This window comes from Lissotriton helveticus, chromosome 10, assembly GCF_964261635.1.
Source record: "Lissotriton helveticus chromosome 10, aLisHel1.1, whole genome shotgun sequence".
Classification (NCBI taxonomy): Eukaryota; Metazoa; Chordata; class Amphibia; order Caudata; family Salamandridae; genus Lissotriton; species Lissotriton helveticus.
In genome coordinates, this window is record NC_136071.1 from 107,099,214 (window position 1) to 107,117,813 (window position 18,600).

The 18,600-nt window shown below is 42.8% G+C and overlaps 1 protein-coding gene across 3 annotated transcripts in view; it reads right to left on the reverse strand.

Annotated features, from left to right (window-relative positions):
* The window catches only part of LOC144785991 (uncharacterized), a 324,665-nt gene that overhangs the window by 194,156 nt on the left and 111,909 nt on the right, over positions 1–18,600 (reverse strand). For all 3 annotated transcript variants that reach the window (XM_078664896.1, XM_078664895.1, XM_078664897.1), the window contains 3 exons: positions 12,935–13,085; positions 7,223–7,403; positions 5,245–5,370 (listed from right to left, as the gene is read on the reverse strand). In XM_078664896.1, coding sequence (XP_078521022.1) covers positions 5,245–5,370; positions 7,223–7,403; positions 12,935–13,085 — 458 coding nt within the window. The remainder of the gene's footprint in view (positions 1–5,244; positions 5,371–7,222; positions 7,404–12,934; positions 13,086–18,600) is intronic.

Here is an 18,600-nt window from a genome sequence, read left to right on the forward strand (position 1 = left end):
AGAGCCTGTCGTCGCTGGGTGAGATCGCCGCACCGCTTGCTTGCAGACCGTATCACGTCGCTGCGAATGTCGGCACAGAAGCCATCGCATCGAGGAGCTGCGAGAGAGAGATCACCACTGGTCTGCGCATAGTCGCCCCAGAGATAGTCGCAACTCCCAAGATCATCGCATCGTGCCTTTGCGAGAGAAAACTTCCTACGGAACCTTCGCACCGGATTCCATACAAGTCCGCCTTCCTCCCCATACAGACCGGATTTGTCGCAACACGCCCGCTGCTGCAGCGGGGTTGTTGCATCGCCTCCCCAGGGTCTCAGGAGCAACGCATCGCTTGTTTTCCACCGCACCAGCTTCTGCTTTGGAACTTTGTCGCTTTTAAAAGGTACTGTTGGCAAAACGTGACGCAACTGAACTTTTCACGCAACTGTGGATTATTTTATCGCAACCTTAAGAACTCTTTTGAAACCATATTCTTGAACTGTGTATGTTGGATTTTTGTCGTTTTGGTCTTGTGTAGTTTAGATTAAATACCTTTATTTTTCTAAACTTTTGTGGAGTCAGTTTCTGGCGTTTTCACTGTGTTACAGTGAGTGTTGGCACAAATACTTTACACATTGCCTTTGATAAGCCTGACTGCTTGCGCCAAGCTACCAAGGGGGTGAGCAGAGGTTATCTAAAGAGTGTTTCCTCCTTACCCTGACTAGAAGCAAGGGTCCCTATTTGGGCAGTGGTACCTAACTCTGCCAACTAGAGACCCCCAGTTCTAACATCCCCATATGTGAATATTGGTATCTGCAGCATGTCCATCCTCTGGTATTTCCATCAGTGTACATGTGGCTACCCTCGAGTCTTCAAAGATTGTGTGGTTTAAAAAGTGAACTCTTGAATGCCTGTCCGAGAACTATTTTCAACCTTTTTCTTTCCTCCAGAAGTGGACACAATATGCCTGATGGTTGTCCAGACCTTCCACTGTATTCGAGATGTAGCCTTCAGGACTCAAAACAATGCACCACATGTAGCATCCGACAATACATAGTATCTCAGATATGGCCTTCAGAACTAGGCATAATATGTTATATGAGATGTCTAAACATCACACAACACTCCAGGTGTGACCTTCAGAACTGGGCACAATAGTCTGCAGTGTATTCCAGAACTGGGCACAACGCTCACCTGAAACCCTCTTATTTGGTCACGATACTCCAACGTGCCCAAAAGAGCTGGATATATTTTGGTAGCTTCTGCTTTTGAAATTGGACAGATAAAATCTATCACTTTTGGTGAACCAAGGCAGAAAATTGGGGCACTATTAATCAAAACACGTCTCTTTACTCGTGTTCCTCCTGAAGGGCCTTTTGTGCATTGAAATACAATTATTTACTTATTAATAGACCATCAAAACCTTTAGTACTTATCTTTCTATTACATGGACAGAAAATGCCCAAGATTTAGAGCCTCTATTGGTCATATGCTTCATTATTAAGGACAAGACATAAAAAAGCAATTAGATGTTGGGTTGACTTGGGGCAGGTGGAAAGAACTGCCTTGGTGTGGTTCAGTACATTCTAAAGACTGTGTAATAGGTTTCCCTGTTATGAACTTGCTGACATAAGCCAACTGGGTACTTTCAAAAGACATACTACGAAGAGAGCATTCAAAAGTGTTCAACACTTTGGAAAAAGCCAGCAACCAAACTTAAGCTCTTTTTGGAGATAATAGAACCAGGTCGCAACCAATACAATATATGCTTTGTTCAATGAGACACAGATGAATGTAGGCAAACTCATCGACTTGGGTGATGCAAGTACAAGGGAAGGGTGGAGGATCTGCCATTATCTTGCTTAAAGAAAGGAGCACTTTAATTTATAATAATGAGGAATTAGAAAAGCAAGCTCAATATGAAAATGGATGGTCGGATATGTGAGCCATATACCTTGCACTCTAAGCGGAGTACTGCATCAAAATGTTGCGGTCATGAGTAATACTTCAGGAGACACCTTGAGAAATAGATAGCTTTGCACAACTAATTTCATTGAGACTATGGATGTTTATATTTGTTCACTCCAATTCTCCTTACAATTGAAGATTTGTCACAGGTAAGAATGGTCTATTAATATTGTCTGTTTCAGATCTTGAACCTCGATTATATCTTTCTCAAACTCAACTTTAAACAATTGCTCTTGTTAAGCATTTGTTAAGCTCCTAAACTCAGTGAAAAAAGACATGTATTGCATTTGGTAAATTTGAATGAACATAAAGACAAAATTTTAAAAAATTATATCCAGAAGGAGTCCATTAAGAGGTGCAGATCAACTTTTTCTTTTTTAAAGTAAAGGTGGTATTGGACAGAAAACATGGGCAGAGTCAGAGTTCTTAGAAGCAATAGCAAATTAAATTTTATGAATTTAAGTTGCTTTGCATTGGGTTCTTTGAAAAACGACACCTACTCACTCAAAACAGTAGAGACGAGAGAGAATACATCAACAACACCTCATCTTAGCAGACTGCTTATGCTGCTGTAAGTCAGCTACAAAGTTTACATCAAGTCTTTAGCTCATGTGGACCTCATTTAGAGAGATTACAGTTCACATGTTAAGAAACAAAAAGAAATTGGTCATGCTCCAAAACAGCTTGAAGGCACTCAATATTATGGGAGCCGCAAAACATATGTTTATAGATGAATGTAACAAGAACTGTGAACTAACAGATAATAAAATCTGTTTTAAAAAGAATACATCTCAAACCTTTCAATCACTTAATGTGCTTTAGGCACTGTGTCCATTATACGCAAACTGAGAATTTGCCTTGAACTCCATTTGGGATACAAGTAGCTCGGACATCACAGAGACAATGTCTTAACTCCAGTACACCTACTTTAATAACATGCAGTGTCCAAAACAAATGGGCATTCTGTGCAGTGTGATAGATGTGCACTCAAGGAAATGTTACTAACCTGCTGCATTGCTTAATCTAGGAGCATTACACTTACTGGACAGGCAGTGCCGGTCACATAAATCAGATTTGGGACCTTATTATGGCGTTGGATGTCTTTGAGAGGGGCCGCCACACAGTCACCATGCTCCTAGACCGCCAAAGCCATAAGAAACTGCACTCCCGATTAAGACTGTCTCTGGGGGGCAGTTCTTTGGCGGTCCCACGGTGGTGCCTATGAAAAAGGCACCGCAATGGAGGAGTCAAAGGCAGTTACTGCAGGGCATGGACTTTCAAGTCCATGCCCTGCATGGCATGTGGGACATGTGGGTGCATGCATACAGGAGGGCACACCATGTGCCCTCCTGCATGAATCCCCTGGCGCAGAGTTAACAGGGTGTCCTCCCCCCTTTGATTGCTCACCGCCACACTTTTCATGGCGGGTTCACCACCATGTAAACTGTGGTAGTGAAGAAACTCCTAATACGCTTGACAGTGCCGCAGTGGCACGGCCTGCATATTAGGGGCCCGAGACCGTCTGAGATCGCGGAACCCGGCAGCAGAAGTGGTCCAACCGCCCTACTTCTCATATGGCGATCGGCTCACCGGAGCAACAGTAACCACAACACCACTGTGGCTTTGGTGGTGCATCAGACCATTCAAACTCATAATAATGCCCCAGCCATCATTTAAAATGGTACTAAATCACAAGCACACACTTTGAAGAAGAAGCATTGCAATAGGTTGTTTCGAGTATTAAATCCTTTGGTGTTTATTGGTTCATTACATGCACCGAATTACAAAAAAAAATACAAATTATATTAGCAGTGTTCTTAAACATGGACCAATTGAACAAGCTAATGAATGCGGCACTCAGTACCTATTAAGTGCTTTCCTACAAGCAGCTGTGCAGCGCCTCTTTGGAGCCTAAGCATGAATGTGGTGATTCTAGGGTCCATGACATTAGGGAAGGGCTGCCATCAGCGGTACATAGCAAGAGCACAGTCTACAAATCCAGGTTTCAGACTGGATAGCTACCCAACAGGCTTGGGCCTCAGACAGCAGACCTATCTTTTCGGTTACACAGCGGTAACAATTTGAGCCGTGGACTGCAGATCTGTAGCTCACATAATGCTCTGACCTACCAGACACATATAGATCAATCGAGGAACATATCAAGAATCTCAAGTGCAGTAAGGAGCTGGGATCACATCACTTCTCTGCATGGTTTGCTCATAATCCATTCAAATCTGTCTGCTCTGGTGAATGGTGCATTATGAATTTTCATTACACATAGTCCGCTTTGGTGGAGCCAGGCTTCTTATGCAGCAAACTGGATTATTTCATAATTCATCAACACTACACCTTTAGGAACCATTGCTCACCCTGCATCTTTTTCCACCCCTATCGCTCTCTTTTTTCCTAACTCTTGAACTCGTTTTGTCATTTCCTCTCACTTATCCTTACACTCTTCTCTATCTCCAACTCCTGAACTCCAATATTGCTTAAAAAGTGAATTTTGTTTTGGCACAGGAAAATCCCTGAAGTAGGAATGTGGATTATAAAGAGCTGCACGCTTCAAAAGTCCCCAACAGCCTCTTGAAACATCCTTCATTAAAAGAACTAGCCATGCATGCATATGGTAAATAGAACTATAAAAATCCACAGTTAGGACAAAATAACATGGCACAAAGGGATGTGCCTTCTTGAACTTCAACACCCCAGGACTGCGACACTGAAACTACATAAAGGGTGTCTGAGTTATACAACACAGAACTAGTGCCAGAGATTCTGGACGAACTTTTCTTTAGTTTATTTATTAGCCTAAGCACAGATTGTCTAATGTACCCACTACCCTCCATGTTTAATGGAGGCTACTTTAGTATGCAGAGAGGCCTGGCAGTCAGAATTCGGGAGAATGATTTGGGAGGCCTTCAACATGAACTAGGCAGAGTTCAGACAAAGCACAACATTCACTGGCGTAGGTGCAGGATCTCTGTACTAAACGGCTATCCCAAATAGCGCGCTAAGATACTAGCCAAGAACTCATCCCCTTCACACCAAAGATTAGCACCTTCTGACAAGGTAAAAAGGCATACCGCTTTGTGCAAATTGCTTTCAAAATCCTGCAGACTGTTTCCATTTCAAACATTTGAAAATTGCAATAAATGATCACCATACTATAAAAATCATACTGAATGCTTTGATAATAATGGAGACCAAGTGCAGGTTAATGCACATTGGTAGTGTCATGACATTTGTATTCTAGTTTATTTCTGCAGAAAGCATTGAAGGTGGTAAAATAAAAATGCTCACAGTGGTGGTTCCTTGTGAAACACAAGCTCTTTCACGATTCCTAGGAGAATGACAGCAGCACTCTTTGGCTTCTCTTTTTCTGCCTTTTTCAGAAACTCTTCCACCTTTTTGTAGACTTCTGAGTAGCTGAAGATTTAACAAAGGCAAAAAACAAGCTGTAAACTTCAAAAAAGCAAAAATCACATATTTATAAACAGCAGTTAAAACATGCACAATCCCTTAAAGTAGAGTCTCATACACTCCTATACGCACAGGACACTCATGGTCTACCCTACCAGTATGGCAGCGTGTGGGTAGCAAAAATAGCATTTTGCAGCACTCACACCTGCAGGTCAATCCCACCATGTTTTGGTAAGGTTCCCAGTACTGCCCAGTTAAGGGAATTGGACAATCCAGTGTCATGAGGGCACAGTAGGAAGCCTTCCTTTATTCGGAACTGTGCAGGTAGGAAACAATATAGCTTCCATGCCACCTCTCCCTGCTAGAGAAATAGTAAATGTAATCTTCATTCTCTTGAGGAGGTTTGGGAACAAAAACAATGTAATGTTGCAGGCCCTTCCATGGAGCACTTTCATCTCCTGTGCTCTCAATTTAACTTTTTACAGACATCAAGGACAAAACAAGATTTCAGCTTAGTGTTTGCTATACAAAAAGCATATGGTTATTTGTGCCTTTCCATCCCATAAAGATCATAGACCTCATTAAGTGAGAATTGAATTACATATAAAATATGTCATTATGTAATTAGGAAGACATCCTTCATGTAATATTCATTAAGCACTCATTACGCAATGCAGTGCTGCCGTGGAAGCAATTGCTGAAGTAAATTGAACAAGATTGTGTGAACAGGCATTGATCTCCTTGAGGTTCCACTCTCCAGGAAACAAGGAAAAAGTATGAATGGGTCACAATCTGCCCAATAGTTGATCGCAAACTGAAGTGGAAGATGAAGGCTTCAACGTGGCCTTTGTAGGTATCAAAGATGCCAAAATACTGGTGGTAAGGGTCACCGAGGTGTTGTGTGGCTGAAATTGGAAGGAATTGTCACCCAAAACCATTTTCTGCACGAATCAGGCAGGCTGCATGGTCTTCATGCTTTTATTTTGATGGCAGGGAGTTAAAGTACGTGCCCTGCACGTTGAAACCTGCCATCTTCTTCTGAGGCTGCAAAACTTGAATATATTCTGTTTAACCCCGAGAAACAACTGGAAAAATACACTTAAGTCTGCTGTAAACTAGTAGGATTGTACTGCAGTAGGCATGATGCTTCTTGGCATTAAAACATCCATATGGAGTAACGGAAGCGTATCCAGCAGAGTGAAATTAAGAGAACCTAAACTGAGCCTTTGGGAATCCTATGGTGACATCCTACTAAGGAGGCTAGATCACATGATGAGTTGCAATGTGCATTCACCCTCTGTATCAAAAAGTCTTTTCTTGACAGACATTTACAGTAAAAGTAAGACATTTAATAAAAAGCAACACAAATGTATTTAGGGATTTAGCAAGAGGTGGCAGGGGATACAAACATGTACATCTGTGAACCATAGCATACTGGTGAATCAATAATGCCGTTCAAAAGCTTCCATTGCAGGAGAGGACTACTTCCAACCATGAAATCTGTGATGTAAACTATTAGGCAAGCAGAGGACGGTCTGTGAAAGCCTTTACAAATCCATAAAAAAGAAGATATTAAGTGAACTATATCCTAAACTTGAAGTATCGTAACACAGTGCTCTTAAAAGTGTAATTGATGAGAACTTACAAGTGCCCAACAAACACTAAACCGTAGCGCACCAGCAATGAGCAAAACAAGCAAAAATTAAAAAGGGAACTATAATTAACAGTGGGATGTCTGTTCAGCTGGAAAGCAGGAGAGGTCTATCATTGAAATGGTCCAGTTTACTGAAAACATTGACACTGTCCATGAGAATTACATTTATGGAGATGGCAAAGGTATAAGATGATAGGCAGTTACCTGTATATTATGATGTCTGTGTGATACAGGGTGCATGGAGGGCATGGAACAGAACTTCTCATATGACCGCGGTGACACACACACGTGCAAGGGAAGAACTGATCTCGTGCCATTCTTGTTCCCATAAGATACTTGTTGTATTCTATTGTGAGCTCGTGCACAAATGTCAGTAGAAGAAATCCTAGAAAACACAATTAACAAAATTGCCTCTTCAACATCCAACTATGTATTCTTGAAATGTAATCTGTGATGATTCAATCACTGGCATCTATAGGTCCTACATAAAGTATCAACGACTCACATGCAGCCTGGAAAAAAGCCTTATGGCACAGATCTTACGCCCTCTAGCTAAATCCCGAAAAATCCTGAAAAGAGAAGCTTTATTTATTTTCTGTATCTAAACAGACACTAGCATTCGAGCCTCTTCAGGCCATCATGCTTGCATGAATTCTGCAGCAGTTTTAATTTCTGTTGAAATATTGACAAGTCAAGTAAAGTCGCCAATGCAACATAGACAGTTGGATAAAACGGACATCGAGTCGTAGAAGTAACAAGGCCATTGGTAAATTCACATAATTTCCGACAGATAGAACTGATGAGTGATTCTTGGTCACACCTAGTATGATTCCTCTGGCCTTCAGAATAAGATACATACCATTTATGCAGGGAGGAAAAAAACCATACAGGGGTCCCATGACTCTCCCCCTTAAATCATACCAGAGGAAGAGCACATACTGGGCCAAGTATGCAACACCTCTGTCACAGCCTCAAAATGTTTGTCAAGAGTACCCTTGTTCTACTCATCCCGCCCCACCACCCCTCAACCTTACATAGTGGACATGCACATTTGTATACTACTGGCTAGTATTATACACAACCCAACGCAGAAAATATGTAGCAAAAAGGTAGCAAAGTTCAGGTCGCGTTCTACTAGCAACAGCGAGCAAAGGTTACAAATTTAAAAAAAACTAAGCGTTGCATTTGTTCATATACATTCCCTATGAATCTAAGTCCTTACCAAGTAATACTAGGTATCTGCCATGATGTGAAGTGAGATACGGGACATGCATGTATGTTAACAATACTGTACCTACGCAGTGCATAAAGGAAACCTACACAAAGAACTGCAGGCTAATTCTAGAAACTAAACACAAGGGCTTAACATAATAAAAGACATTATACCAAAGTTCACAGATAATGTATTGGGAGGTATTCGGGCTTAACATGATAAGCAATAACCCTGTAGTCACACCAGGGTAGTCTGCTAACAGTTTACACCAGGACAGCATTTTACAATGGTTAAGCTCATGAGATAGTTTGGCACTGACTCTACGCCCCTCTCATTAAGTAAAAGAGTCAATGTATACTGCAACATCAAATGCCTTCAAACTGACCAAAGACTGGGCAAAAGGAGAAAAACTGTCGAATAAGGTGACAGCAATATCTTTCAAAGAGGAAAAAAAAAACAGAGTACATGATGTAAAAGACTCAATTAATAGTAATATAGCCACAACTGTATAGAAGTCCACAGGACACCAGAGGGTTTTGCGTTCACAACCAAAATGCTGCAGGGGCCTCTGTAAAGTTTCAGAACACTGAGCCTTGTAGTCAGTTAAAGTACAGTTGGGTCAGTTTGCTTCACATAGTAAGTAGGTTCTGCATGGAGGGAAAAAATAAAAAGGTGGGGTCTGGGCCAGCTGATTGCTGTGTCAAGAAAAGTCCTGATTAATATGGAGTAATTCTTTCTCTCTAACCGATCCAATAGCCTTCTCACGACTGGGAGGCAATGGAGGGTTTATAACTGTTTGCGCACATCTTGTGTATTGGTACCCACATGAATTGTTCATCAGTATGTTCTACCCGAGACCTTCTGCAGATCGTAGACTAGCATTACGTAGATTTCCGTCACCTATCTGGAGCACCTGAAGTATCCCCATAGCTTTTCCTGGATATGGAAGCCAGGTGCTCCAGCGGGACTCACTCTTAACGAGAAGAAGTTACTGCATCAGGACATTTGGCCACAAGAAGACTTACATGCTTGCACATGCTGTGGCCTCCCCCTGGGCAGCTAGCGGAAGGCACATTAGGAACGAGCCTGTCTGTACATATTTTGAAAAGAGTCACTGCAGCCAGTAACTGTAATGGTACTCTTTCTCCTTCCACAGAGGAGAGCCCTCACGAGCTGAAGAGATAGAAGACAGGAGGCACTTTGGAATAGCTACCCATGCAGTTATGAAAAATATTATTTGTGCATAAGAGCATTTTCTTAAAACAGCCATGTTCCAACATTGGAATGCCCCATTTACGAGTAAATAATGGATGGACATTACAATTTATTACCAGACAATATGAAAACCTACAATCCCTATATCTAATATTGTAGAACAGTTTATCTAACACCATTCACCTGTTAGAAATTTGGCACAAGAGTCGTAACATCACAATACTTGTTTTGCAAAAGTCTACAGACTGGAAAGATGTTCCACGAGCAGAACATCAATCACCATTTAAACAATTTAAGCAAAAAAATAGCTATACAGCGTGGTTTCTTATTTTCTTCCCCTGACAGTGCTATCATTAGCCATTTATACAATTATGTCATTTATCGAGCTTTGGGCTTTAGTTCAGGAATGCAGGAACCTAACTATTTGCTCCACGTCTTTACTACATGGAAATCTGGATATTAGTGTGTTCCCTATTACATTTAGTTGTTATACAGTTCTTTTGATGGTTACCATCATCAACTTTTTATTTGGTAATTGAACTTTATAAGTACAGCATATTAAAAATTTGGACTCAATAAATAATACGGATAAAACACCAAATATAAGACCATTTAAAATACATAAATTAACAATATGTAGCAAGCAGATTAAACCCATATCCTTCCGATTCAAGCTAAAAGCATTACTTTATATCATCCAATTCATTATACATAGAATACATGTTTACATAGGAAGAGTGAACATTAGAACAGCTCCAGACCTCCTAGTCTCAGAAGGGGGCAATTACTAGGAACAGCAGAAAAAAAATATCCTCCCCACCCAATCTTTACTTTGATCTAGGTATACTCTAGAACACCTCTCCAACATCTATCTCAGATCCCTTAAGCAGATTTGCCCAATACTCCTGCTCCATTGGAGATATTTCGTAACTGTGCAGACAATGGGTTAATTTGTCTCTGCTCGCAAGAGCCCTAACGCCACCACACATTGCCTAGCTCACAGTTGCTAACAGTTAGGGAAAATCCATGCATCCTGGGTTTTGCATACGCTGGGCAAAAGGCAAAAAAATGCATGCTTCAGGTTCTCATCTGGCTACGGAAAGGTTGGACAAGCCATGCTCTTATCTGCGTTAGATTTCCATTTTGCACAGAAGGATTGCAAAGGAAGTGTACTGTGTCTAAACCTGATTAACAATTGCCTACCTAAAGGAACCGAAATGTTATTTTAAAAAAAAGATTTTCACTTACTGTGTGATATTAGATCTAAAAAAGCAGCGGTTAAAGCTCCTTGTCCATTACTCATCTCAGTTGCCCATATATGAGCCCAAAAAGCTTCTTAAAGTGTAGCCTTAGGAAGAACCAAGGGGCAATCATGATCATTCCAGTATTCCTCAAGGCCGATTTGAGAGAGTGTCACAGAAGCTTTAGCAGACTTTCCTATTTAAAGATGAGAACCAGGAGGCCCAGTAGAGTCATGGGCTGCCGGAGGTCTGGGCAGGGTGGTTTTATAGCCAAGATTAAATTTGAAAATTAGAGGGCTTGAGTGGGGTAACCAGGATCGAGCTGTTATGTAAGGGAGTGTTATGCACAACTGTGGCAGGGATTCACATTTTTAGATTTTTGGAGCATGAACTCCGGGATAGTTTTATTCTATAAAACATGAACCCAAGATAGCAACACATACATCAGGAACCCTGATGAAATTACCTCGGTATCACCAGAATGGATTGTTGGACTGTGAGAACTTTGCACAGCTAGGTTGAGATTACCCCTTTTAGGTCTTTTGGTGCACACGTCCCTGGGACATGCTCAGAGTAGAAAATACATTGATTTGATGAAAATCGTGGCGTGGGAAAACAGCTAGTATTTTATAAGGACTGTCTTGGTAGCACCAACAATCAATGACAAGTTCACACTTAAAAAAGTACTCTGTCTGACCCACTTCATGAAGACGATCAGCTTTGATCTGAAGTGGAGAGAAGCCCTCCCACCCATTACACCGAACTGTACCTGCATGATGGCCAACTTTACTGGAGAGAAGTCTGCTGTTCTACCTAAATCCCCACTTTCAATGCTTAGCTACAGAGCTGGTGAAGAAAATTCCCTAATTAAACTGGAGGATGCAGCGGTTGCTTGCCTAGAAGAATGTCAGTGTACTAGCTGGAACTGCAGAACTGGAATATTAGCTGTGGGACAAACTGCAAGTAGAAAAGTTGGATGGTTGTATAAGAGGACAGTTCTGTAGTTCGGAGAACTTCATCAAGCCATGTTGAAAAGCTTCCTACGGTGGACTGGGAAAACTTGCCAAGCCTCCTCCACCCCACATCCCCAAAAACACTAACAGGAGTGCTTCAACTTTACGTTTTACCCCTCCACCATTTGAAAGAAGTCTGAAGCTGGCATAGGATCACTTTCACAAGGTATGTATGTATGTATGTAGTGTATGTATATATGGATGTAGTATATTTATTGAGCGAACCTAGCCAAAATGCAGCAGCGCAACCAGGGGAAAAAGATAGCCAATGAGAAATTGGAGTGGATACTGGGCTTGTGAACGATGTGCACTGCTACTTCATAATGATGTAGTGTTCTTTACAGAAGAGCACTTCTGCTCATTACTAAATTGGAGCAGGTTTGTGGCAACCCTAATGGATACAGGAATGTTGTTCATATCCCGGTGGGATAAATGTAGAAGGCTTATAACCCTGTTTTTTCTTTTTTGCACTTCTTCATTACCATTCTGATGGTGTCCCAGGAGTGGGTGTTGCAAGTGCCTGAGGGGTAGTGAGCTTGTTAGCCAGATAGGCAGGTGAACTGGTTGTAAAGCACTATACCCCTTCAACCCTTCAGGGTTTACCTACTTGAAGATATCCATCTTCCAGGAAAGCTTGAGCTCAAAGGTAAAAGCTTTCAGCTGGACCTTAGCAAACTTCTAGTCCAGAACTTTTGTTTGTAAGTCGGCACAAACGAGTACTTAGATCCTAGTAAACATCATGGAAGTTTCTTAATCCAATCATTTCTAATAGTGTCTTTTTTAAAGTTAGTCATACCTTACTTTAGAGTACCTTCATCTTTAGATCATTTTTCTTATTACATTTTCATCTTTTCGAGTAACTAGGTTTAGACATTTTACATTATTTCTTAACTCCATTAATGCTTGGTTAGCTGCTGCACATATGTGAGGAAAGAATTGCTTCTTGAGCTAAGCTGCCAAAGCCTCACAAAAACCAATTTAGGTTTGTGGGCGGAATTGTTTGAGACCTGCAGCATTTCAGTCAGATTGCAAGTCAACAATGTAGCCGCTCTTCCCCCAACGACGAAACATTACAATTCCCTATAATCTTCACTTAAAGAGCAAGAAAACATAGCACATTGAGTCTCAAGGAGCATCCTTCAAAAACTCTCTTGGTGGAAAAGAATGTCCAATACACAAATAGCAGCTGCTTTAGATTGTCACCAAATAACTTGAACTGGGAAAGTTTGCTTACCTCCTTGTCGCAGATCAGCATCTATCTCTGTTAGGTCCAAGTCGAATATGGTAAGAATGCCAGCTAAGGCAGCATCGCGCTGACTTTTCCAGAATATGCTCTTGTTGTGTGCGTTGCAATGGCAAATGGAAACAGTTGTCCAATAGGGACACTAGTTTATAGGAGATTTGAAGACAGAATAAAGAAACACAGGATTACTTTGGTGCTGCAGGTAAAGGCATGTTTACTATTTTTTGTTCTAAGCTTTGATAACACAAACTTCTTTGCCCTACAGTTCTCCATCTCAGTGGGTACATATTCTCAAATATTTCGAAATGAATTTAAAACATTTTATTAACCCACAGGACTTAATAATCTACCACAAGTCCTTTCTGAAAAGCTTACACGTGAATATTCAAGCATCACAATTTTCTTTCATACAACATACCCAGGACAGATATACACCCATTATGGTCAATAAGATTGTAATTTGAATAGAAAGGTAATGGTTTTTCTTTCACTGTTTGGCATAAAATGCCAATAATATGACCATTAGTTCCCCTGTCCAGAGTAGCCAACTGAGGGTGTCTATTCTCCTGACTTTTGACCTTTCAATCATTATTAAAGGGGAGATTTGCACCCAAGCTATATCGGAGCTAGTACTTGTGAGAAAATAGGGTTCTGTTGCAGTACCCCCCCCCCCACCTCCTACTTTTTGCCTGGCTGTTGATGCAACTTTGACTAGAGTACTGGGTCCCTGCTATCCAGGTTCCCAGTACCAGTGTCCTTTCCCTAAAATTATTCCACAATTGGCCCTTCAGGCCCCCTGTAAGTCCCAGTACCTAGGGCATTGGGGCTGAAGCAAGTCCCCTAGGGACCCCTCACCTAGGCCATGCAGACTGACACTGCAGCATGCATGGCCTGGTGCAGACAAAACGACAAAGTCGACATGGCACACTGCAGTGTGCCATGCCAACTAGCACTGCTTAAGGTATAGGTAAGTCTAGCAGGCCTTGCAGCCCTAAGGCGGGTCAGCCATAGAGTGTACATTGGCTGGAAACTCGACAACTATAGCTCCCCAGCACCTTGATGGCTTCTCTGAACCCGGACTGTTGATGCCCACTAACTTGGCCCCAGCCCAACTGACCAGTCTGCGGCCCTCGAAGATCCTGCAAAGAAATTACGCCTATCTTCCAGTCAGCAACTTCCACAACCCCTGGGAGGACGGCCTACCTTTCAAAAAGAGCAGAACTCCCAAGGACAGCGGTTCTGTCCACAAGAAAGCATCAAAACGAACTCTGGTGCCCTCCGATCTGCGATCCCTGACCACTCTGCACCAGACGCCTCTCGCCTATGTCCAGGTGACCCACAAATCCAGAAAAGTTTCCCCAGCTATCTAGAGTCCAAGCCCAGCTTTGGCAGGTCCCTCCTGGACTCCACAACGACACATGCAGTGTGAATCCTAATGCTCCCCCACGACCGACTCAGGTAAGAGAACCCCAACGTCAAAGGACATCCTCTGCACCCAAAGCTCCTGGGCCTTAAGGAGCTCGACCGACTGTGTCCCTACAACCTACAGCATCCCAACTTGCCTCTGCTGTCGCGGTTTCCTTCGTGCAGCATCCAGTTTGTCGCCTGTTGCCCAAACCAAGATTTTTCAATTGAATTGCATCGGGCGCCCGAACTGTTGGCACCCTGATGCCTGAGTGCCGCTAGTGGTGTATGTTTGGTGCTGCCTTGTGCCCTTTGTGCTTGCATAAACTTCCGAAGCTTGAGCCAGGTAGCTGCTTTACTTGCCTGCAAGCAGTGCGTCTTCAAGCACCCCAAGTCTACATTGGGAAACTTTGGGCCTGATCTTCAATTTTGACCTCTGCACCCGGCTGACCCAGTGCCGCTAGTGGTGCAGTGTTAGTGCTTACCTGAACCTTGCCCTCTGCTGACCATGCAACCCAAAGACTGGATTTGTAAGTTGGTTACTTACCTGTAAAACTGCATTTTTTCCTCCATAAGTTAACATTACAAACACTGAAAATTACACTTTTGTTACTGAAAAGAACGTACATACCTTTTTGCGAATATCTTGGTCTTAAAATAAATCTTGAGCGAAGCTTATTTTTTATAAAAATTGCGTTGATCTCCTTTTTGAGTCGTGCGTCATTTATTGTTCATGTGTGCACAACAAACGTCTTATACTCCTCTGTGTTAGGAGTAAGGCTGCTAGCACACATTACCACAAATAGAGCAATTTGGGTTTGCATTTAGCCCTGTACACTTCCGGGGGAATCTCTGGAATGTGTGCACAGTATAACCACCTAGTGGCATACCATATACAGAGCCAGCTTCCTACACACAAAATAAGGGAACTTTCCTACACCCTGACTTTTGTCCAACACCAGCATCCCCATGGGAAAGATTATCATTCCAGTACATTGATGTCTCTAATTCTGGAAAAGGCAGTGTGATCCCCTTATTTGGCACTTGGTTAGATCTTGAAATTGCAGTTGGATTACCCTGGTGAATATTGCCACAAAGATCCCTTGGTTAAAATTGTTTCCAGGGGTTCACTCGTTGACTTATCACCAACCTTTACTCACCCTGGGGCCGCCCGAAAAAAGTATGAGACATTTACTCTTGTAACTTCTAGATAGCCCATGCTCTAGTAACTGCCTCAATGTAGAATCTTTGCCTCTACGTGGGGAAATTATGGGGTCAATTAAAGCAGTAAAGACACCCTTCAGAGCCTTTATCTGCCATGTTACTTCCAATATTTTTGGGTTAGCCAGGGACAGATTCTGACTCAAGTTGCCTGTTGTGAATGGGAGAACTAGTCACTAGTTTAAATTGTAGTTGGGCTCCCACAAGTGGCTTCCTTAAACGTCTATTTGCATGGTGCAAAGTGCCTTTTTTCTTTTTAGGGGATAGGGAATTATTAATGGATGATCCATTGTTAGATGTAATCAATAGATCACCAGTTAAAATACAGGAATTAGATAATGCTCTCACCTCAGCACTTTGAGTGGGCTCATTAACTAAATGCTCCCTGGAAGTGTTCAGATCGTGATTATTATTCATGACCTATGTTAGTGCTTGTTTAGTTACTCCCAGTCTTTCTTCTACACCCTCTATCTCGGTATTCATTGCACCCATAGCATTTGTTAGAAAACTAGGTATTGTTAAGGGGCATAGATGAAGTAACCATTTCCATCTTAGCAATGTTTTCTGGTCACAGGCAGCAGTAATGTCCGGGAGAATAAGCAGATGTGGGGTCTAAGATAGATGGCCCAAGATCAGTCTTGGCTCTTGCACGCATCCCAGAAGCACCCTAAATGGTACAGATTGTAAACTATGCTGGCTGGAGGAGCCTGAGGCATGTCATTCTGACCTCAATGGGACCAGGATGCAGCAGTACCAGAACGCTCGTTCTGCGCAGTGGGTCCCAGGGGTGACTTAAATGGTACAGATTGTAAACGCTGCTGGGTGGAGGAGTCTGGGGCATATAGTTCTGGCACCGAAGAGGACCGGATTGCAGCAGTACCAGAAGACGGATCCCACGCTGTGGGTCCCAAGTGTGCCTTACATGGCACAAATTCTTAACAAGGTCAGCTGGAGGAGTCTGTAGTTCTGGGACAGATGAGACCCAGATTGCCTGAGTACCAGAAGGTGGGTCTTTTGTTTAATGTGGATTTGCAACAATGCTTTCATTTATTTTAACCCCTTCGACGCTCATGACGAGCTGGGCTCGTCATGAGGTAGCCTCCTCGCACGCTCATGACGAGCCCAGCTCGTCATGTAACATGCACTTTACAGATTCCCAGCGTACGGGCGGAATTCCGCCCGCACGCATCAGGTTAAACGTTGTTGTCCCCGTTTCAACGCATGCAATGGTTTTGACTGACTTTCCATGACAAATAAGTGATTTCCGGAAGAACCTGAAATGCAAGCGGCATCTTTAAAAGTTTGTTGAAGAACTACAATCTTATTACAACCAGTTATCTTTCATTCAAAGTTGCAGACTGCTTTTGGTTAATATCAGAGAAGTACATGTACTCGATCCAATATGCACTTTTGTAAAAACAAATGCTTACAATCTTTTGCCTTTTTCACAAAATCAATTGTATTAAAATGAAGTGTTTTCACCTACTTTATGAAAGATATACAAATACCAACAAGTTATAACTTCAACATATACATTAATACATCGGTGTGTTCATTTCACATCACATCATTTATGCATTAAGCTTTATTTTGTATACAAAAATTCTCTTCTACCATGCCCAATGTTGGAGCGTCTGGAAGAAGTTGGCATCCCTCCACACAGTGGTTGAGATACAAGCAATGGCAATCGGAACAGTACATATCACTCAGATCGTTTTTATCACGAATCAAGGTAACAGCGGTGCTTCTGACATTTCATTTGGCCCCCGATGAAGGGACACATGTCCCGAAATGCATTGGGCATGGAAGAAGAGACCTTCTGTATACAAAGCTTAATGCATACATCGCGCGATGTGAAATGAACAAACAGATGTATATGCTGAAGTTATAACTGGTTGGTATTTGTATATGTTTCATAAAGATAGGTGAAAACACCTCCTTTGAATACAATTGATTTTGTGAAAAAAGTAAGACTGTAAGCATTTGTTTTTGCAAAAGTGCACACTGGATCGAGTATATGATGATGATAATGACATTTATAAATCGCTTGGTTACACTTCACTAGTGTGTCCCCGCGCTGCGGCACATAGCACAGAAAACCATCGTTCTTAGGTCCCCCCCTGAATAGAGAGCAACATCAGAAGCTACTCATTTGGAAAAAGGAAAGTTTCAAGCTTTTTACGGAAGGGCACCTCAGATGTCTCAATCCTAAGCCCCCACGGGAGTCTATTCCACCGCTAAGCTGCCACAAACCTAAAGGAGCGCCCGCCCATCCTTACCGTCCTGACTCTAAGGACAGTAACCTGTGCCATCCCACTAGATCTTAGTTGGCGGGAGGGGACTTACGGACTCAGAAGATCTGAGTCCATATGTACTTGAATGTATGATTTTGCTGTTTTTCAAGGCATGGTAGACACCATGTCTTCCGATGTAGCATGCAAGGTTTAAAAGTATTATTATTTATAAATAAAGGATTCAGATAATGAGTGCTCCACTAATATTCATTTCGTAATATCAGAGAAGGCTTTTTCTTGGATGTTGGACCTGGCCTCGTGGCGTGGTTCCCCCCGTTCCTCAGCGCCCCGTTAGCCACGCCCTGCACCCCGAAACCCTCCCTGTCCGCCCCTCTCCCTACACGACCCTACCAACAGACGACCATCCCCGCATGCTCCTCCCGGTACCGGGCGCCCAGAACCTGCATCACCCCACAGGGCCACCGGCTGCCATTACCCTTCTCGAGGTCCCCGACTCCATAGCCCTTGCCTGACCCCGGTCCCAGCGAAACTTAGGCTGCAGACGTGCCATGCCCAGCTGGGGGGTAGAGGGTTTCCCGAGTGAGATAAGACCAAAGAGTTTCAATGGCCCCTCCAGCCTCCCCGGGGAGACTGGTTTCTCACACCTCTGGCTTTCCCCTGTGGGCTGGTTTCGATCGCACCTCTGGCCTCCCAGAGAGCTGGCTCCAGTCCCAGCTGGGCGTCTGGGAATCCCCGGACGCATCTGTAAAAGGATCAAACGGCCAGCCGACGGACTCC